This window comes from Miniopterus schreibersii, assembly GCF_964146895.1.
Source record: "Miniopterus schreibersii genome assembly, chromosome: 4".
NCBI lineage: Eukaryota > Metazoa > Chordata > Mammalia > Chiroptera > Miniopteridae > Miniopterus > Miniopterus schreibersii.
This window is the reverse complement of record NC_138105.1, coordinates 101,887,901-101,910,171: the sequence shown is the minus strand read 5'-3', so window position 1 is coordinate 101,910,171 and position 22,271 is coordinate 101,887,901. Positions and strand designations below refer to the sequence as shown.

Here is a 22,271-nt window from a genome sequence, read left to right as displayed (position 1 = left end):
GGGGCCATGTATGTCTTGTGCGCCTGGCCACCCTTTCAAACAGAGTCCCTCGGGAAGCAGGACCGGAGCACAGTCCTACTCACAGAGCCACAGGACTTCTGATTCACTGGGAAATGCTGGGCACACGGGAAATTACTATTTTCTTTAAAAGGTGTGGCCTGTCCCTTGCACAGTGAGGAGCTGAGCTGGGCAGGTCAGTCCAGCGTAGCCTCATCCTCGCCGGGGTTCAGACCCCAGCTTCTCCAGGTCCTAGCTGGTGGCCAGGGCAGCCGCTTCTCTGCCCTGGGCCTCATCTGCCCAGTGGCACCTGGGGCCTCACCAGCCTGCAGGGTTCTGACAAGAGGAAGCACGTGAGGCGAGGGCCTTGCTCGGAACACATCATGTGACACAGCCGCAGAGCCCAGATTCCAGCCTCCCACTGCACACAGCGTCCAACTCCGCTGGGTTCACGTGGCCCGTGGTCTGCTAACCTCGCAGTCTCTGCCCAGAGGGAGCCTGGCTTTGGCAGAATGAAAATCATTCTTTGCATGTTCAACCCATTAAGTATGTCTTCGGATGTGGCCTCGAGTTTTCCAAAATGACCGTTTTGTTTTCTAGCACTGCCCGAGAAGGGAGCGCGGGTCCCAAGGCTGCAGCTGAGCTGGAGGGAAGGGGCAGAGCCGCGAGGAGGCAGAGACCAGCCGCCCCACGGCTGCTTGTGAATTCAGCTGCCAGGCGTGTTTTTCCCATCACCTGGGGACCCAAGCCAATTTATGGAAAAACAGGCTGCGAAGATATGCGGGTGGGAGGAAGAGAGAGCGACAGATAACAGGAGACAGCTGCGGCCACGGTGTGCTCCAGCCAGAGGCCTGTTTTAATTAGAGCTACAGAGAGCAGGGATGGCTGCCAGGAAGGCCGCCCCAGGGTGAGGTGCCCTCCCCGCCCGCCCGGCTGGCGGCCCTGGTAATGAGGCCCCAGTGGAGGGCCCAACACACAGTGCTGCTGCCGGGACCACCCACACCACACACAGTGCCTCCTAATCATCTCACGTCTCAGCTCCCAGGGGCATCCGATGCTTGTCTCCAGGGCCCTGGCTGGGGAAGCCCGGAAGGGGCCTGAGTGAACCCAAGGGCTCCCATCTCCCTCCACCAGGCCTAGGATGCGCGGTCAGGGCCAGGCCAGATTCATGGCACATGTCAGGGCTCCAGAGCACCGTTTGGGGCTCTCTGGGCCCCTGACCAGAAAGTAACTGCCCCAGGGTCCCCAGGAAGGACATGGATCTGTCTTTAGTCAGTAGCTGACCTAGCAGAAGGCTCCACCTGCCCCGCCCCAGCCCCTCACCTGGAGCAACTCAACTCTGCAGAGGGGCTGTGAAGGGGCCACCCAGGCACAAGGACGCCCTACTCTAGCCTCAGCTGAGACATGTGCTGCCTGGCCTGGAACAAAGGGCAAGGGGCCTCCCTCGCTGGCCCTAAAATCCTCTTCTGTTCACGAGGAGAGGAACAAGCTGGCCTCCCAGAGCCCTTCCTGCTGTGCCCTGAGCCCCAGAGCAGACCATTCACCTTCCTCAGACCCAGATGGAGCAGAGAATGACATCGTGGAGTGGCCTCAGGGCCACACCAGCAGCCGCTTCCTCAGACCAAGCACTGAGGCTTGGCTGTTGGTCCATGTGGAGGTCTGATCAGCATCAAAGGGCAGAGCAGCGTCAAGGGAGAGGCCCACTGACTTCGACCCCCATCCACACAACTAAGGGGCCTCCAGAAAGATGACGGCGGTGACAGTGATGGTGATGACAGTGATGATGGTGACGGTGATGATGGTGTTGATGGTGGTGACGGTGGTGATGGTGGTGATGGTGGTGTTGATGGTGATGACGGTGACGGTGATAATGACGGTGATGATGGTGATGGTGGTGTTGATGGTGATGACGGTGACAGTGATGATGGTGGTGATGATGGTGACGGTGATGATGATGATGATGGTGGTGGTGATGATTATAATGGTGGTGACAGTGGTGATGGTAATGACAGTGATGACGAAGATGGTGGTGATGATGGTGGTGACAGTGATGACAGTGACGGTAACGGTGATGGTGGTGAGGTGGTGATGGTGGTGATGGTGACAGTGATGACAGTGACGGTGATGGTGATGATGGTGGTGATGATGGTGATAGTGATGGTGATAACGGTGGTGATGATACACCATGGACATTACTGCATTCCATCCTTACAGCAACCCTTAAAGTAGGTTTTATTACTCTCATTGACACTTGAGGAAACTAAGGCCCAAAGAATGTACAACTGGCTCCCCCCCCCAAAGATTATAGCACACTTTAAGTTCTGTGGCGTGAGTGTGTGTATGTGCATGTGTGTTGAGTGTGTGCACGTGTGTGTGCACGTGTGTGTGTGTGTGTGTTTAAGGCTGTTCCAGCCTAATACTCTGTGCTCAGGGTTCTCCTGGTCGTCTCTCTCACTCTATGACCCACTAGCCAGAGCCAGCTCCCTGCAATCTCAGGTCACCCCAGGATACCAGGGACCCGCACACCCCAGGACAGAGCCCGGATTACACACTCCCCATCCTCCTGCCCCTCCCTCCCAAGTGCTCTCGGTCTGTCATCACGGGGAAGGAGGGGAGGTCTGGAGCCCATAGGCTCCCATTGGAACCCTGGCTCTGTTATGACAACCCGTGTGACCTTGAGCCAGGGACAACCATTTTATTTACAGAGGGGGAAACTGAGGCCCTGCACCATCAATACAGCCCCATGGCCATCCTAGAAGAGAAAGCACAGTAGCAGGAGGGTTACACGGCATTATCTCCTCTTAGGAAAGAGGCCTAAAGGTCACCTCCACCTTCTTTCCAGCTTATGACTCTCTGCACAAGGTAGAAAGAGCCTGAAGGGAAGAGACCTGACAAACTGATAAGAGCAAAACCACCAGCCTGACAACAGGTTACTTGCCTTAAGCCTGAATTCAGCAGGTGGTGTCACTGAGCAGAAACGTGTCCTCACCCCACACGTGGGTTCATCTGCGAAGGAACGTCCTGGTGGGGACACGGAGGGAGCAGCAGGCGGTCTCTCAGTCACCACGGGCCAGGCGCCCATGAACTTGGAAAGGACAGCGCTGTGCTCGCCAAACTGCTGCGGAGCCCAGACACTGCTGCTCAGCCAGCTCCAAAGAGCTGGGAGAAGGAGCCCATTTGGATGCCACACGGGAGACATCCTGAGGAAGGTCGAGAGACAGTCCCCTGCCCACTCCCTCTGGAGTCTGTTTCCTGAACCGTCCGCCATGACCAGAAAAAGTAGCCCAGTGGGGTTTCGAAATGGAAAGTGAGTTTTCCTACATGCAAAACAAAAGACCTGAATCACAGACACATACAAGTGAGAGCTTTCTTTCCAAGCCAGCCTCACAAAGAGGAATTTTTAATCCAACCACGTGTTTCCTCGCTTCTTGTCCACCTGGCTCTCTGATCCGACGAGAGCCTGTGAGTCTGGAAATTTGGGGCCCAGGGCCCAGGACCCCAGCACAGACCTTCCCGGACATACATGGCCTCGATGCCCGGAGACATGGTTTCCATCAGCTCGCAGTCAGGCCAGGCTGGCCCTGAACCACAATTTTAATGAACCAGCTAGTGCTTGGGGCAGGGGAGGTGCCACAAAGGGTGCAGGGAGTTTGCCTTAAACACAACTGCCCCCGAAGGCCCCTGGGAGGGAACAGCTGGCCTCCACAGGGAAGGGAGGCTCAAAGCTCAGAGAGGCCAAAAGAGAAGCTGAGTCTGGCAGTTCTCAGAAAGTTATACAAGAAGGACCGGCTGACCCAGCAACTCCACTCCTAGGCGTGTGTCCGAGACACTCACGCGCCCACAGCAGCAGATTCAGGTAACCAAGAGGTGCAAACCACCCCAGTGTGCATCAGTAGACAAACGATGAACACGTGGTCCATCCATGCCGGAGTATTACTCACCCTTAAAAAAGGAAGGAAGCCCTGGCCAGGTGGCTCAGTTGATTAGAGTGTCATCCTTTGCACCAGAAGGTTGTGGGTTTGATCCCTGGACAGGGAGCACGTGGGAGGCAACTGACCGCTCTCTCTCCCTCCCTCCATCTCTAAGCATGTCCTCAAGCAAGGATTTAAAAAAAGAGGAGCCCTGGGAAGTGTTGCTCAGTGGTTAGAGCATCAGCCCAGGCACTGAAGGGTCGCGGGTTCGATTACAGGTCCAGGACACGTACCTGGGTTGCAGGTTTGCTCTCTGGCCCTGGTTGGGGCGATTGCAGGAGGCAACCAACTGGTGTCTCTCTCTCACATCCATGTTTCTCTCCCCCTCCCTTCCACTCTCTCTAAAAATCAATGGAAAGAATATCTTCAGGTGAGGATTTAAAAAAAAGAGAAAAAAAGAACTTTTTAAATGTCATATGCCCCTCGATCCACGCCGAGGGATTTATCTTAGGTACCCAAAGGTGAGCAGACAGGGATGGTCACGTCATCAAAATGCTACTGATCCCCAAAGATGCCCAGTCCGTCAGCACCTCTAGAGAAATGAAACCTACAAACCACTTCGGCGCCTTCACCCAGAGATGCTCCCACCCAGTGAGCTCGACAAAACCTCATACAACGTGATTCCGTCTGAGACAAGAGTTAGGCTGCGCACATGAAATAAACCCTTAGGACAGCCCTAAAGTGTTCCCCACGGTTATCTCTACGAGCCGGATGATGCGGGACATGTTTTGTTTTTTGTCTTATCAGGATTTTTCCAATTTTTCTAGTTATTGATATGGTCACAATCCCCAAGCACAGCCTCCCTGCCCCTTCACAGCTCAGAGGCCCCACGTCCACTCCCGAGGCCCTTCTAGGCCATGTGACTGTCACTTTCGGGCGCAGTCACCTTCCTCAAGACCCCGGGCAGGAGCAGCTGGACAAGCATTTCAGCCCCACCTCCCCATGGGCAGTGCGCTCAGGGCAGACAAGGTGGATCCTCGCATGTGGAAGATGCTGGACAATTAGCCCATGGTGACCAGGACAAAGGGGATGACAGGGGCCTTCCTGGGACAGGTGGGGGGGGCTTCAGGTGCTGGCCCAGCGTTTGAGGAGGGAGGCCAGGTGCTCACAGTGCTTTATTCTGGACCTTGCCTCTGCTCTGTGACACACGTGCCCTCCAGACGGGTGTCACCGGGATTCACGGCCGTGACCAGCGGGGCCCGGGAAGGGCCGTCGGTCCTGCCCCAGCCCCTTCCTGGTTCCTACCTTCTCTCGTTGTCGTCCAGGTGAGCGAACAGCACGTTCTTGGAGATGGCTTTGGCCAGCGCCGTCATGGTCTTGTAGTCCTTGGGGATGACCTGTGGGGGAGCCACCGACAGTCAGGCTCCTGGGGGCACCTGGCCCTGACTCAGACCACACTGTTCCACCTTCACCCTGATGTTTTCAGGTCAAGGTCAAGATCAACGGCCTGCGATGTGAGGTGTGCCGCAACATTTATAATTTTAAAAAATAAAACAGAAAAGAGCCCTGGCCGGTGTGACTCAGGGTTAGAGCATCGCCTCAGGCGCTGAAGGGTCTTGGGTTCGATTCCCAGTCAAGGGCACGTACCTGGGTTGCAGGTTCGATCCCCCCCCCAGCCGGGGCGTGTGCAGGAGGCAACCCATCCATGTGTCTCTCTCACATCACTGTTTCTCTCTCCTTCCCCTTCCGCCTTCCCTTCCACTCTCTCTCTAAAAAAAAAAATCACTGGAAAAATATCCTCGAGTGAGAATTAACATAAATAAATAAACAGAAAAGGAGGGAGGGGAGGGGGAGCGGGAGGGCAGGGGCGGCAGGGAGGGGAGGGCAGGGGCATCTGTGGTGACCTGGGGTGGCTTCAGCCCTGTCCACAGAGGAACGGGGGGGGGGGGTGCTGAAGTCCAGGGTGGGGGTGCGGGACCAGCAGGCAGGCTCTGAGTTGGTCCAGCCTCTAGGGCTCGAAGGCCAGGAAAACGAAAACCACAGAGCCAGGATGCGGAGCCTCCACCCACAGCCACGGCCGTGTCCCGTCCCCTCCCTGGGCCTGGCAGGATCCCAGGGGGCAGGGAGACCCCCCAGGAGCGCCTCAGGCACACGGTGCTGGCCGGTGGCAGCAGTGGCCATGACGACAGCCACCCACCCAGGCCCCGAGCCCACCTTCCGCACGTAGGACACGGCATCCTCCTCTGTGTACACCTCGGCGCTCACGCCCCCGCGGCGGCAGCGGGCTTTCACCACGGGGTTCGGCAGTGTCGGGGAGACCTCCTCGTCGTGTGAGTCGGACTGAGAGGCTGACTTCTGAGCCAAAATCTGTCTGTTCTCTTCCTGTGGGGGGAAGACAGGGAGAGGAGGTGACACAGTGGCAGCAATGCCCAGGGGCCTGTCCGCTCTCAGGCGAGCCAGGAGCCAGGGGAGCTGGGGGGAGAGCGGACATAGGGATGCAGGGTTTCCTCCACCTCACTGCCCACCTGCCAAGGGCATCCCTGGTGAACTCCTACACACGCTTCAAGGCCCATTTCAATGTCACCTCCAACAAGAAGCCTTCCTATCGGCTCTCCCTCCCTCCCACCACCTGCAAAGCATTTGCGTCCATACCTGTTGGAGTTCACGTCACGACTGTGGCCTCCCCCACACAAGGTGCGGAGCTACAAGCACTGGTAAGAGCAACGAGTGAATGCAGGAGTGGACGGATGAAGGAAGGAGTGGACAGGGAAATGGGTGACCTAACGGAGCCAAGACAGGGTTCTGAGCCCCGAGTCCCCACGTTGTACAAACGTCATGACCACAGACCACACTCAGCTGCGCTCAGCTACTGGGAGTCGGAGCTCAGGGTCCCAGGGACCACGGGGCAGGAGAAAGCGGGCTGACCCCACACACCTCAGCACCTACAGAGAAAGCGCCACGACTCAGCCACGGGCCTGCCATGCCATCCACATCACCTGCTCACCGCGGGAGGCATGGGTGGAGTCAGGGTTTCTGGCAGGATGGCCCCTGGGAGTGTCAGCAGCAAAGGGATTGTGATCAAATAAAGCAGCCCTGTCAGCAGCTCAGGAAACCCAGGAGGCTTCAACGAGGGCTCTGAAGGCTGACAGACGGGGCCACTTGGAAACGCAGAAGGGAGCCAGCAGGGTTCCCTTACAGGCGAGAGGCTGGCCCAGAACCTCCCTGCAGCCACCAGAAGCCAGGTCCAGGCCCCATTTTGGACCAGTAAGCGTCACCTAGCTGGCAAAGAAACGGCTTTCCATTCAAGTCAGGCAGGATACAGGTGGCCCCACGTGGGGGGCCGGGGCGTGGCAGATACCGTTATTTCTGGATGGCATCCCGTCCCCAATCCCTCGAGATTCCAGGAAAACCTCTCATTTTTAGCAAACCCCCTTCCTGTCTCCTGTTTCCAGTTGATGAATTGTCCGAGCGGCGGGATGGTCAGGGCAGGGGGTCAGTCTGGGTTTTCCGGCCAAGGGGGTCTTCCTAACAACGGTTATGGTGTGGGAACCACGTTTCCAGAAAGCTCTGAGGCCAGCATCTGCCTCTGAACTGGGCAGCACAGCTCCAGGGACTGTCCCCCTTGGTCCCCGGGGCCACGCTCTCCCTGGACCATGGTCACTGTCTTCTTCTGACCTCAATTTCCCTACATGAGGCGGGGGACAGGCTCGCAGCCCAGAAAGGAAACACTGGGTGGGGAGGGGCAGGATCTGGGGGCCACTCGGAACGGAGCGTGCCCTCTGGAGACCCTGGGAGGAGGGGTCTCCGCTCCACGCTCCACCCCACTGGGTGAGGACCCAGCCATCCTGCCCCTCTCCGGGCATCTCCAGGGGCAGTTAGTCACGCATCCTGCGCCTTCGCTCCAGCTCGCACGCCATGGGGTGCCTTCCGGGAGGAGGAGTCTGCACACCTGAGGACCTGGGTCTGGGGCGGGGGTGATGCTCTCCAGCCCCACCCAGGAGCCACAGCCTTCCTCTCAGCTGTCGGTCTCAGAGAGGAAGGCAGGACGGCTGAGGTGGGGAAACTGAGGCCCAGAGAGGGCAACGGCCATGTCCGGGGCGCACAGCCATTCAGCGCCAGGCGAGGAAAGAAACAGCCTCGGTCACTGACGGAGCGCCTTCCGCCCGCCAGGCCGCGTAGACGGGAACAGAGAAAGAGGGTCCCGAAGGAGCCTCGGCCCAACAAGGCAGACGAGAAAGGTCGCTCTTCTTTAACCAACAAATAACACGAAGCCCACTGTCCGTTTCCAAACACGGGGAGACCGGCTCTCTCTCTGGCTTCTTAATAATAATTTGTAACTTTATTGGATTTTGGTCAAAGAACGTGGTTTTTGAGAAAACGATCTGAACTCATCCCGGGATACCTTCAGGCACCACGTCCCACCGTGCGCACCTGGGTGCTGACGCTCCGACCTGCGCAGGTGGCCCGCGCTTCCCAGGCTGCCCGGCCTGGTCGCAACGCGGGTGGGCGAAGGGGGCTTTCGGCTGCGCGTGCGGGAGACACAGCTTATTCCTGCGTCGCGATTTGTTAGTTTCTGCACCGTTTTCCATACCAACAACCGTAAGCCTACTTTCGGCGCCGCCTGTGAGGCCGGTTCACGGTTTTCACGACGGGTTCACCGTCAACGCTGACGGGGAATATTAATAACGCGGGGGCGGCGGGGGGAACGTGGGACCCTGTACTTTCTGCTCAATTTGTCTGCAGACCTAAAAGCGTCTCTAAAAATAGTCCATCGTTTTAGCCCCGGCCGTTTGGCCCAGTGGTTGGAGCGTCGGCCTGTGGACTGAAGGGTCCGGGTTTGATTCTGGCCAAGGGCCCAACCTCCATCGCAGGCTCGATCCCCGGCCCTGGTCAGGGCACGTGCGGGAGGCAACCAGTTGATGTGTCCCCCCCCCGCCCCCTGAAAGGCAACGGGAAAGATATCCTAGGGTAAGGATTAAGATAAACTAATACCTAAATAGTCTATCAATCTAAAAAGCGCATCCAGCGGGTCAACTTTATCCCACGCGTGGGGCTGAGGGGGGAGAGCCACCCCAGGAAGGGGCGGCCCCCGGGACACCAGGTGTGACTGGCTCTCGAGAGGTTAGATGAGACGTGGCTGTTTCTTCCCCTTCTGTCCTTTCTTACTTTCCTAAGGCTTGGGGGAGCCACCCTCTCGTCATATCCCTCAGTCACTGCTGAAAGCTTTAAGCCCCCGTTGAGAAAACGTGTTCTCCGCGCCCCGGCCCCGCGGGCGGCTGTCTCATCGCATGAAAATGCGTCTACGGGGGAGGAACAGCTGCGGCTGCCTCGACTCCGAGCCTGAGACTCGGGTCTGGACAGATGCTCACAGCTGAGCCACTCGGCATAAAGACACCGCTGTGCCCGGGGCGAGCGGACAGGCCGTGCGCTGAGCTGGGGACACGGTGGACAGCAGGCGACAGCTGCCGCGGTCGGCCGTCCTGTCCCCTCGTGGGAAACGCACTTTCCGTGCAGTCACATGTGTGACACGGGGGGGGGGGCACGGACACGGGACCGCGCTCACGTGTAACTCACGAGTATGTAAAAAGTGAGACGGATGGAAACGCGACGAGAAAAGCACAGTGTGGGCACAGATTTCTTTCCAAATTGACTTTTCCATTTTTTTAAGCCAAACCCAGAGGAGTGAGGATATTTTTTCCATTGATTTTTTTTTTTTAGAGAGAGTAGAAGGGAAAGGGTGGGGAGAGACATCGATGAGACAGACACATCGACTGGTTGCCTTCCACACAAGCCCTGACCAGGGGAGGGGATCAAACCTGAAACCCAGGGATGTGCCCTTGACCGGGAATCGAACCCATGACCCTCCAACACTCCAACCACTGAGCCACTCCGGCCAGGGCAACTTCTCCATTATTGACGTTATAAAATTATAGTTATAAAGTCATTTAGTTATAAAATCGTTCTGGAAATAAAAAGCGATGTAGGAACACTGGCAAGTCCTATCTGGAGGTTCTGGCCGTCCCTGTGCCAGTGGCTTTATCACCCGCGGAGGAACCGGGAGGTGTCCTGAGAGAAGCAGGTCCCTGCCAGCGGAGCAGCGTCCAGCCTTGGGCCGGGAGAGAGGGTCCCTGGGGACAGGGAGGAGGGGGCCACACAGTAGGGCAGCACCCGGGGTCCCAGCACTGAGGGGACAGACACCCAAGCAGCCCCCCCCCGGGGCGCGGCTCCCACAGGGCAGGGCTGAGAGGCTGCGGCTTCGGGCCTCGTGGTTCTCGGCCGTCAGGGTGCCCAGGGTGCACCCCGTGGTGCCCGACCCCGACGGGCCCACAGGCTGCACACGGACGTTCCCAGGAACTGTGTTCCTCATCGCCAGGACCTGGAAGCCACCCAGACGCCCTTCCGCAGGCGATGGGTAAACAAGCTGTGGTCCGCAGAGGGCGGAATATTACGCAGCAGCCAAGAGAAGGGAGCTGCCAGCCGTGAAAAGGCCCAGGGAACACTAGCTGCACGCGACGACGCGACAGAGGCCCGTCTGAGAAGCTCCGGGCCGTGCGAGGCCAACTGTGCGACACTCTGGAAAAGGAAAATCACAAAGACAATGAAAGGGTCAGTGGCCGTGCCCCAGCCGAGCCGCCCCGCACACCAAAGGTTGGGGGCTCAGTCCCCGGCCAGGGCACGTGCAGGAAGGAGCCACGGAAGCTTCTCTCTCTCTCTCCCCCTTCCTCTAAAAATCAGTAAAAAACATACCCTTGGGTAAGGATTTAAAAAAAAAAATCAGTGGTTGGCAGGGGCTTGGGGGAGACACGGGGATGCACCGATGGCGCACAGGGACCTCAGGGCAGGAGAGCCACCGATGTGACACCGTGACGCCGGCGCAGTGCCACAGACGCGCACGGGCGTGAGCTACGGGCTCCAGCTAACAGCAATGCGCCACCATCTGCAGCAACTGCACCACAGTAACGCAAACGTTCATAATCAGGAAACCGCGGGAGGCGGCGGGTTACGGGAACTCTCTGTACTTTACGCTCAATTTTTACGTGAACCTGAAATGGCTCTGTATTTTGTTAAAGTACCACTTAGAATAAGAAGTGAAATAGAGCACAGCACAGGGCACGCAGTCAGTAATGTCGCAACGACGCACGGTGCCAGGTGGGCGCTGGGAATACCGGGGGAACACTTCGGAAAGGACGTGACCATCTGACCACGAGGCTGTACACCTGGAACTAACACAAAATAACCCGGGATGTAAGTTGTAACTGAAAACTAAAATTTTAAAAACTGAAATAGTAATAAATAAACAACATATACGACGACTCTGTAAAAAAAACACAAGAAGTGTTTTTCTTCCATTGATGAAAGACCTAATTAAACAGAGATATTCTGAGTTCAGGGTAGAAGAGTCTGTCCTGTTAACCCGTCCGTTCTCCCCAGGTTGGTTCAGACACCCCACGTAGCCCCAACCAAAACCACAGGAGGACTTTCCGGTCTGTCACCAGGGTCTTTCTAACACGTGCCTGGAAAGGCAAAGAAGCCACAGCAGAAAACACAATTCTGAGAAAGAACAAGGTTGGAAGACACAGCACCTGACATACTCACTGACGGACGCGATGCTCGGACGGCGTGGCGCCCCTGGCAGGACAGGCCCGAGCCCGCCCGCAGGGCAGGGCCAGGCCCGCAGACAGGTGGGCGCTGACAGGTGGCAAAGGTGCACCTAACTCGGGGGAGAGCCCTTAGATAAACCTGAAACACAGAAGCACGAGCTACTTAAAATGTATTTGACAAACTGGACTTCCACAGTAAAAGGCCTGCTCTGTGGGAGACGCTGTCGGGAAGAGAAGACCAGCCACGGCGGGGCGATGTCCGCAAAGCGCGCCTGACAGAACGGCGTCCGGGCCGGAAAGGGCACAAGCCCAGGACACAGACGACCTTCACGCTCAGCAGTCAGAAACGACCGAGTGGGAAAGGAGAGGAGACGTGAACAGACAGTGCACGGGAGAGGGAAGCCCAGGCAGAGAAGTGCATGAAAACACGCTCGGCCGCCACGTCGCCGGGAAACGCAAAACGAAACCACTTGAAATCCCGCTACAGGCGTCGGCTGCTCACAGGGGAGCCTGTTCTGAGAAGCGCGCGGTGAGGCGATGCTGTCGCTGTGCGACGTCAGAGAGGGACCCGCACACAGCTAAACGGGACAGCCCGGCACGCCCGGCCCGTGCACAGCTCGCCACACCCGGGCCCGTGCACAGCCCACAACACACCCAGGCCCATGCACAGCCCACAACACACCCGGACACACCCGGGCCCTGTGCACAGCCCACCACACACCCGGACACACCCGGGCCCGTGCACAGCCCACAACACACCCGGACACACCCGGGCCCGTGCACAGCCCACAACACACCCAGGCACACCCGGCCCCGTGCACGGCCCGCCACACCCGGCCCCATGCACAGCCCACAACACACCCGGGCCCGTGCACAGCCCACAACACACCCAGGCCCATGCACAGCCCACAACACACCCGGACACACCCGGGCCCGTGCACAGCCCACAACACACCCGGACACACCCGGGCCCGTGCACAGCCCACAACACACCCAGGCACACCCGGCCCCGTGCACGGCCCGCCACACCCGGCCCCATGCACAGCCCACAACACACCCGGCCCCGTGCACAGCCCACCACACACCCGGGCCCGTGCACAGCCCACAACACACCCAGGCCCATGCACAGCCCACAACACACCCGGACACACCCGGGCCCGTGCACAGCCCACAACACACCCGGCCCCGTGCACGGCCCGCAACACACCCGGACACACCCGGGCCCGTGCACAGCCCACAACACACCCGGACACACCCGGGCCCGTGCACAGCCCGCCACACACCCGGGCCCGTGCACAGCCCACCACACACCCGGGCCCGTGCACAGCCCACCACACACCCGGGCCCGTGCACAGCCCACCACACACCCGGGCCCGTGCACAGCCCACCACACACCCGGGCCCGTGCACAGCCCACCACACACCCGGGCCCGTGCACAGCCCGCAACACACCCGGGCCCGTGCACAGCCCGCAACACACCCGGGCCCGTGCACAGCCCGCAACACACCCGGGCCCGTGCACAGCCCGCAACACACCCGGGCCCTGTGCACAGCCCGCAACACACCCGGGCCCTGTGCACAGCCCACCACACCCGGCCCCATGCACAGCCCACAACACACCGGGCCCCGAGTACAGCCCACCACACCGGGCCCGTGCACAGCCCACAACACACCCGGGCCCGTGCACAGCCCACCACACCCGGCCCCATGCACAGCCCACAACACACCCGGGCCCGTGCACAGCCCACAACACACCCGGGCCCGTGCACAGCCCACAACACACCCGGGCCCGTGCACAGCCCACAACACACCCGGCCCCGTGCACAGCCCGCCGCACACCCGGGCCCCGTGCACAGCCCGCCACACCCGGGCCCGTGTACAGCCCACCACACACCCGGGCCCATGCACAGCCCACCACACACCCGGGCCCGTGCACAGCCCACAACACACCCGGGCCCGTGTACAGCCCACAACACACCTGGGCCCCGTGTACAGGCCAACACACCTGGGCTACAAGTCTATACACGTCTGTCAAAATTCATGGAGTTGGGGGTTGGGGGGCTGGATGAAAAAGGTGCAGGGATTAAAAAAAGAAAAAAACCCTCACACACAACAGTATGGTGATGACCAGAGGGAAGAGGGGTGGGGGTGGAGAGGGTAAAGGGGGGATACATGGAGATGGAAGGAGACTTGACCTGGGGTGGTGAACACACAACACAGTGTACAAATGACGTATATAGAACTGTAACCAATGTCACCCCAATAAATTCAATACAAAACTTATTTAAACTCATGGAGTTATACACCAAAGACAGAGAATGTTACTTCACCTAAATTCAACGATAGTGTTTAAAGGTGAGGCCGTGGGTTCCCTGCGCCCGCCTGGAGCCCCGGCTCTTCCCAGCATCAGCAGAGGGAACAGGAGCAAGGCCCCTGGCGCAGGCTCACAGCGTGCGATCCAAAGGGAGCCACGTCCACATACACGTGCGTAAGGCTCCCGAAAAATCCCAGCAAACAAGCAGGGAGGCGGCTCGGGGGAGGACGGGGGCAGGTTTCATTTCACTCTGTTCTCCAGGCCTTTTCCCCACACAACAGGCCACTCTTTTCAGTTAAAAACAAAACAAAACAAAACAAAACAAACTCTCGTGCATTTGTTTCTCTATTTAGACAGCTCAGGACACCGCCTACCATGTGTCCGTGACCGCGTTGCTTCCACCTGGGCGTCCCCAGTGGCCACCCTGCACCCAGGAGGCCCGGGTATGCTCTAAGCAGTGGTGGGAGGGACAGACGGATGGGTGGACGAGTTTGCCCTCCAGACCCTCGGGAGCTCAATAAACCAGCCCACCCGACATATGCCTGTCCGCCGCCCGCTGGCACGCACTGAACTCCAAAACGGAGCTGCCAGGCTCACCCGAGCCCAGGTCAGGCCATGGCCTCTGGGAGCGGTTATCTGAGTCGTATGGAATTCGCTTCCAGACGGGCCTCTCGGGGGGGCCGGCCCGGCTTCTCCCTTCCCAGGTGTGTCCGCTCATCCCACAGTGAGCACAACGTGACCTGTGAGTTTCATTAAAGACCAAAGAGTCAGCCTGGGTCGTCAGATTAGTTCACCAACGGAGGAGGGAAAACCCACTGCTGGGCCAATACTCAGGAGAAGGCGCCCTGCCAGCAGGAAGGGACAAAAACAGGTCACGGAAGCCGCTGTCGGTGAGGACTTGGGAAAACAGCGGGTCACCCACGCCGGGAAACCACCGTGAACTCCTCCGCTCCTTTGGAGGGAACTGGTGAGATGGTCCGAGAGCCAGTGTGCAGCGGCTCTAACCTAGTGCCCGCCCCGGGACCTGGCCCAGCGTCTGCCCCCGAGGCAGCTGCCACAGCCTCCGTTTCCTTTTCAATCATTTCCTTCAAATAAAGATGTCATCTGGAGAAAAACACACCTGAAAGCCGTCAAACACAAAGCAATGGAAAGAAAAAGCTATGCCACGTCCCCATGACAGACTATTTCAGGGCCATAAGATGCCCTAAAAATGCTACTGAAAGGACACAGAGCAATGTGAATGCACCTAATGCCACTGAAATGGACACGTAAAAAATAGTCAAAACGGTAAATTTACGTTACGTATCTTTTACCACAATGAAAAATGGTAATAAAAAGAAAAACCAAACCAAAACAATGCATGCACACCACTACCCACATCCGCAAAGCAAGACAAGTCCTCGGGAGCACGCAGGGCTGGGTGCAGGAGAGCTTTCCTATGGCATTTAAAATTCACGGTGGAAGGAGAATGGCTTTATCATCACACGACCTCCTGAAAGACCGTGTCCTGCAGATGCTCCGAAGGCTGTGTTTGTCAGAGGACACCTATATCCTACCCCCTTAAGTCTCCGCCTCAGAGCAGCTGGCCCGAGAGGACGCACACACTCACCGAGGCCGGAGCACCAGGGGCCGGGCTCAGCTGGCCAGGGCAGTGCCCGGAGAGCTGGGCCATCCTGCTGGTCTGTGCGGGCCCGGCGACGCCCTCCCAGCTTCGGGCTCCACACACCTTCCTGCTTGGGACAGGGCTTCCGCCCCTGCTCCCGAGTCCCTGATCTCCAGCCTCCTGGAGGAAGGAGCATTTCCTGGCCCCTTATCACTACACAGCAGCCGAGTGTCCAGGCCCTCACAGAGGGCACAGGCGCCTGCCTGCGATGGCAAGGCTCTCAGGGACTTTACGCCTGAGGATCGCAGATCCTCTGAGAATCCACTGCGAACTCCGGATTTTCTCCCCGGGAAGATGCACCCACTGATAAAAGCATGCATACAATTTCAGAGAATTCACAAAATCGCCCCGAAGCCTGCACCTATCAGCTCTTAAAAAACCAACAGAAACAGACTGTGGTCCTGCCCCTGGCATACTGCGAGGTCAAAAGCTTTCTCTGCACTCAGGTGTTACCTCCATTCCCTTCAGCAGAGGCAGGAATGCCTATCCCCCAGGGTTTCCATCAGCAGTGGCCATGGTCAGTGTAGGCCTCCTGCACCCCCTGCCTACACTGGGGAGGCCGCTGTTTGGGTTGAACTGTGCCCCAAAACAGATCTGTTGGAGCCCCAACTCCCAGCACCTCAGCACGTGACTGTATTTGGAGATGAGGCGTAATCACATTAACATGAGGTCATCAGGGGCCCCAATCCAGTGCAACTATGTCCCTACAAAAGGGACACCCAGGCCCTGGCCGCATTGCTCAGTGGTTAGAGCGTCAGCCCTTGCACCAAAGGGCCACGGGTTCAACCCGGCCCCAGTCAGGGCGCGTGCAGGAGGCATCCAGTTGATGGTCTCTCACATCGATGTCTCTCACTTCCTCCCCCCTCCCTCCCACTCTCTGAAAATCAATGGGAAAAATGTCCTCTGGTGAGTTTTTTAAAAAAAGGAACACCGAGGATTGCCACAAACCACCATCTGCAAGGGGACAGGCCTGGAGCGGAGCCTCCCCCTGCGCCCCAGAAGAAACCAGCAGAGACACCAAGACCTTCAACCCCAACCTCTAGGACTGAGGACGTTCCTGTGGTTTCAGCCCCCAGGGTGTGGAACTTGATCACAGGAGCCCCAGCAAACTAAGGCCGTCCCACGGTGACCCCGATTAGAAAACAGGACCCATGTAATCCCCTTGCTTCTGAGCAGAGACTGGAGCTGAGACCTGCCTTCCTGGTCACTGGACTGTACCCGGGCCACCCCACCTCCTCAGGCGATGACCAGCTCCCAAGGCAAGGAAGATCAATCAGCTCTCTCAGCCGGTCCCGCCCCAGCCTCTCCCCCAGCTCCAAGCTCACAGCCTCCTGACGACTCACACCTGCGTGTGCAGAGCCACACTCTTAATTCCGGCCCCCCAGCCCTGCCTCTTCCCCTTGTCCCCTTCCTCCCAAGTGCACCCCCATTCACTCAAGGGCTGAGATCAAACCCCAGGAGTCATGTCCAGGCCTCTTCACCCCATACCCAGTCCACCCGCAAGACCTGGAGCACCCCCACCAGAGCAAACAGCCCACCTGACCGTGTGTCTCTGCCCCTCCCCAACACACACACATACCATTAGATGGCAACACCTGCCCCAAGGAACAAGCGAAATGTCTCCAGCCACTGAACACGTCCCCAGGGTACAGAGCATCTCAGCTCAGTCTGGCCTGGACCTGCCTCAGCCTCCTGTCGGGCTCCCGGCCCAGGACGGCCCGTAAGGCGCAGCCTGTGAGACTAGCGCCCCGACTGGGGTCACCTGTGAGCAAACCAAGTTAAGTATCTCCAGGTCTACCCGAGTCGCGCTCTGGGAAGGTTAAGGGTGTCACCTGCCTGGTTCTCCCTCTTCAAGTGAGCAGGGGCTGGTGACCCCCAAGCCCCGTCCTCGGTCCTGGTGCTTGGGGCCTGGAATTCCTCCAAATCTGACCTCAAAAGGAACCAAATGAGTGGTCAGGCTCATGACCATTTTCATCAATCCATCAGAAAACAGGTTTTTACATTAAAACAGGCACAGCTGGCTCGGCCAGCGAGCGCGGAGGCCAAGGCGCCATGGGGGCAGGTGTCAGCGGCACCAACCAGGTCCCTCAGACCAGGAACTGCAGTGGGAACCCCAGGGATTCCATTTCTGAAAAGCCAAGCACAAATGCCAGTGTGGCATTACTTTAAATCTTAAAAAAAAACAGCCCAGCAGGGCGTGGCTCAGCGGTTGAGCATCGACCTATGATCCAGGCGATCAGGGTTCGATTCCCGGTCAGGGCTCATGCCCGGGTTGTGGGCTGCAGCCGATCAATGACTCTCTCATCATTGATGTTTCTCTCTCTCTCTCTCTCCCTCTCCTTTCCTCTCTGTGAAATCAATAAAAATATATTTAAAAAAAAAAAGTCTTAAAATGAAAACAAAAAAACCCCGAAGCAACCCAACTGTCCAGCCGTGAGGGACTGAGGGACAGTTGGGAGATGCATCGTCCAGCAGGTGCTCATAACGTATCCTCTCAGCACAACCTTGTGCCGTCACCTAAAGTGAGGTCTATGAAGCATGAACTACAGCCCCAGCCGGTGCTGCCCAGTGGTTAGAGCATCGGCCCTCGAACCCGAGGGTCACGGGTTTGATGCCCAGTCAAGGGCAGACGCCTGGGCTGCAGGTTTGATCCCAGGCCCCGGTCAGGGTGTTTGGGGGAGGCAACCACTCGACGTGTCTCTCTCACATCCATGTTTCTCTCTGCCTCCCTCCTTTCCACTCTCTCTGAAAAAATCAATGGGAAAAATATCCTGGAGGGAGGATTAACAAGAACAAGATCGTGTGATAAATACAAAATGCGAAACATAAATGGCGTCTATAATGTGATGACAACCGTGTTTCAAAAATACACAACGCGTGCGGGAGACAGGCGAGGAGGGCGACGGGTGAGTTTCATTTCTTTCTACTTCTGACCTTTTCCGATTTTCTTTAAAAGGCATGCATTGCTCTAAAATGTTTTTTAAGAGATTGCTTTACAGGGAAGAAACAAACTCATTCCTCTAGGCCGGGGCTCCCTGTCAAAAGGAAAACAGTGCTGGGTGGGGGCCCAGGGACTCGGGTGCTGAAAACAGACCTGAACCTGAACTGGGTTCCCTTCAGTCCCCACGAGACGGGGACAGGGACAGCTACGCGGTGGCCACAGGGCCAAGGGCGGCTCCCTTAGGTAGCCCCGGGGAGCTCCCGGTGGGGGGCCCCGCGGGTCAGGGAAGGCAGGATGAGTGGACAGGGCGAGTGTCCCCTCCTCTCCAGCCGGCTGGGACCCAGCAGGGGTCTCCCCCTCAGAGTGGGGGGTCAGGCACACATCTGAGGGGCATTTTCCCCACCGGTGTCGGCTTCGCCCCAGGAACGCAGATGAACACGGAGCCCAGACTCAGACGCCCCCGGCGCGTGGCTCAGGGTCATTCCTTCTCTCCCCGGTGCCCGGGCATCTATACCTGGCCGGGGCCACCTCCGTCCCTGGGTGACACCGTCAGGGCCCCCAAGCTCTCCTCGCTGGCAGCTGTTCCTAAAATCGGAAGCCCTGAATGCCCCGGGGGGGCCCGTGGCCGGGAGGCCGCAGGTCCAGCCCCGCGGCCCTCGGGGGAGCCACAGAAGGGGGTCCCCGCGGCCCGCAGGGCGGAGGCGTGGCCGGCTGGCCGGCACTGCGGGGGGGGCGCCCGCCCACCACTGACCTTCTCCAGCTTCTCGAAGTGCTCGCGCAGGAACCGCATGGGGCGCTCGGGCCGGGCCAGGCACAGGCGCACCACGCAGGCCTCGAGCGCCTGCTGCACGCCGTGGTCGCGCACGTACAGCTCGCAGCCCCGCAGGCTCTCCTCCTCCGGGGGGCCGGGCGGCGAGGCCATGCTGCGCGGGGGGTCCCGGGTCCTGCGGGGAGACGCCTGCCCGCTCAGCCCCCGCCCCGCGTCGCGGCCAAACCCCGCGACGGGCTGACCGCAAAGCCTCGCCTCCCACCCGACCCGGGCGCGGGGACCCCGCCTTTCGGGGGGACCGAGGACGCCCGGCGCCCAGCAGCCGGGGTCCCACCTGCACCCGTCCCGCCCCTTTCTAGGGGCCTGCGGCAGGTAGAGCCCCGCCCCTCGGGCCGCGGGGCCGTGAGATGGAGGGGTCCCGCCACGGGCCCGAGAAAGACACGGGAAAGGGGACGAGGGAGGCGGGCCGCAGACAATGGCCGGGCGCACGCCCTGGGCCGCGCCGCGGGCTTGGTCACAACCCCCGGCAGGACGCGGGTCGGGCGCCCGCACCCGGCCGCAGGGACCCCGCGGGCCCGCGCCCCTCCCCGCGCCCCGCGCCCCTCCCAGAGCCCCTGAGCCCCCCCCCGGCCTCCCCCGCCAGCCCCGCGCCCCTCCCCGCGCCCCCCGGCCTCCCGCCAGCCCCGCGCCCCTCCCCGAGCCCCGCGCCCCTCCCCGGGCCCCGCGCCCCTCCCCGCGCCCCCCGGCCTCCCGCCAGCCCCGCGCCCCTCCCCGAGCCCCCGACCGCGAGGGCACCGCGGGCCGGGTCCAGCCGCGGGGGCGGGGCTCCCCAAGACCCACATCCCCGGGGTCCCTGGCCGCGTACCTGGACGCGCGGCGCGGAGGCTGGAGGCGGCCGCGGGGACGACGCGGGACGCGGGGCGGAGGGCGCGCGGCAGCGTCACGACTTCCCCGCCCCGCGGCGCCCGGCGCCCCGCCGCCCCTCGGCCCGCTCCCGCCCGCGGCCTGTCTCCCGGGGACCAGCCCCCCTTCCCCGGGCCTCCCGCCCCGCCCCTCCCCTCCCCCACCCCCACCCCCTCCGCATTCGGGGGCGCATCCCATGGGCTTGGACAGGCCTCTGTGGGACCGACAGGGCCCCAGATCCACGCAGCCAGGCCGGGGCCACCCCCGCTCCCTGCCCGGCGCCCCTGCACCCCGTGACTGCCACCTGGCCGGTTGCCCCGGGCCCAGGGCCTGCCCGCTCACCCGGGCGTCGCACCTACTTGTCTGCCCAGCAGGTGCCCGCTCCCGGGCCCGCCTCCCACCTCCGGGGGCGGGCGAGCTGACGCCCTTCTCTGGGTTAAGGGCAGCAGCTCCGCCCAGACGCCCAGTGGGAACCAGGGGCACCCTAAGGCTCGCCACCGCCCGCAGGCGCGCAGGCCCAGGGCCCCTCCATGAACCGTCCGCGCGCTCCTGTCGCCCAGCGTCACGCTTTGTCCCTGCTCTGCCCGGTGGCGGCAGAAGCTTCGTGTCGCTCAGCCTGGGGTCCCTACCTTTTCCCCAAATGGTCTAAAAACCAGGAGCAGGGAGCCCAGGCCTTGCAGGGGAAGACGCCTGCTCCCCGTCCGTCCCGTCTACACTCGCCTGCCCATGTGGACGCCAGGGCGGCCGCCCTCCCCGCCCGGGAGGGTGAAGGGACGGGTCACACTCAGGTGGACAAGCCGGGAGCTCCCTTCTGCTTGCCCAGCCCCCTCAGCGTGCCCCCTGGCCCTGTCCGCGCCTCAGGCCCCTCACACCCGGCCTGGTCACACCTACAGGAGGATAAGCATTTGGGGAATGAGTCCAGTCTCACCTGAATCAAAACCTCATCCCACCACCAATTTCAGCCCCTGGCTGCCTCTAAGCTCACAGCTGGTTCTCCATGTCCCCTCCCCCTCCTCCCATTGACCTGGCCCCTTTGGGTGTCTAGGGGACAGGACGGCAGAAAAGGGCCGTTTCATCTGATGGACTTCAGGGCACAGATGCTCCAGGGCTCCTGCTCTCAGGACTGCAAGGAGCTCCCCATGCGCTGTTTCCTGGGATGGGGGTGACCCTCTCGGAGGATGGCCTTCTGATCCCGAGGCACCCGCATACCCTCTCTCTGTAGGATGCTGCACCCTGGACAGTGTCCTTGCAAGACAAGGACCTCCCCGGTTCAGGGGGCTGTGGCCAGCTGGGTGCACAAGCCCACCAGAAGCTTGACCCCAAGGCCTCTCTCAGCCATGACTTGTACTCAGCCCCCATCCGCACATCACCAAGGTGGCAGCTCCTGCCAGCCTCTCACCTTCAGACTCTGAGGCCACTCAGGCACCCATTTCAGGCGTTCTCCTAAGAACTGCCTCCCCAGCTCACCCCTGCAGCCTTTACATTCCCCAGGTCCGGGGGTCCTCACTTCACCCCTAGAACCTTGGTGGCCAAGCCTTACAAAGATCCATCTTCAGAGCCACATTCATCTCCCAACTCCAGTTCGCCCACCAAGATCCTACATGGCGGTTACTTCTGCAGGGGACCTCCCTGTGGCGCCCACACCTCCAGGAGAGGTTGGCGCCTCTGGGGACTGCTGGGCACCCTGTGCGTGCACCTGGACTCTGGGGATCGTGGGGTGTGGGACCTGAGATGGGCTCTGGGGGAGACCCTGGTGCCACCTGAGTCTCCCCAGGAACACTTGGCTCACTGACACACTAGGCCTCACTCTGGGACAGCCGTGGGAACTGTACCGGGCAAAGTCCGTTACATCTAAAATCAAGGTGGTATTTTCTCAGCTGCAGCCTACAAGTGAGCACGGGAGGGGCAGGCTGAGAATGGCGCTTGAAGCACACGGTAGAGCCCAGAGACAGGACGCCGATCATTGTTACTCTCACAGCCCAGCCGTCTCCAGGGAGTGATCTCAGTCCTCTCCGGTGTGGAGCAGAAACCGTGGGGCACAGGGAGGCCGCTGAGGAGGAAGAGCAGAGAGGAAGGGGACGGGGAGGCACCGGAGTGCATGGTGGAGAAGTTCCCCCAGGACTTTTTAAGAATAGAGTTCTATACAATTCAACTTTGGAATTATTCACTGCAG

General features: G+C 60.0%; 1 protein-coding gene across 6 annotated transcripts in view; it reads right to left on the bottom strand.

The window, feature by feature from the left end:
• PRKAR1B (protein kinase cAMP-dependent type I regulatory subunit beta) overlaps positions 1-20,601 on the bottom strand; it is a 79,547-nt gene extending 58,946 nt beyond the window's left edge. The window contains exons 1-4 of one of the 6 annotated variants that reach the window (XM_081135287.1): positions 20,458-20,601; positions 19,178-19,370; positions 6,123-6,290; positions 5,214-5,305 (exon numbers count right to left, since the gene is read on the bottom strand). In XM_081135287.1, coding sequence (XP_080991413.1) covers positions 5,214-5,305; positions 6,123-6,290; positions 19,178-19,348 — 431 coding nt within the window. In that variant the 5' untranslated portion in view covers positions 19,349-19,370; positions 20,458-20,601. Of the gene's footprint in view, positions 1-5,213; positions 5,306-6,122; positions 6,291-15,431; positions 15,502-19,177; positions 19,371-20,060; positions 20,166-20,440 lie in introns of those variants that run through there. The other 5 variants (XM_081135286.1, XM_081135290.1, XM_081135289.1 and 2 more) reach the window with 5 other exon arrangements.
• Between the last annotated feature and the right edge of the window lie 1,670 nt (positions 20,602-22,271).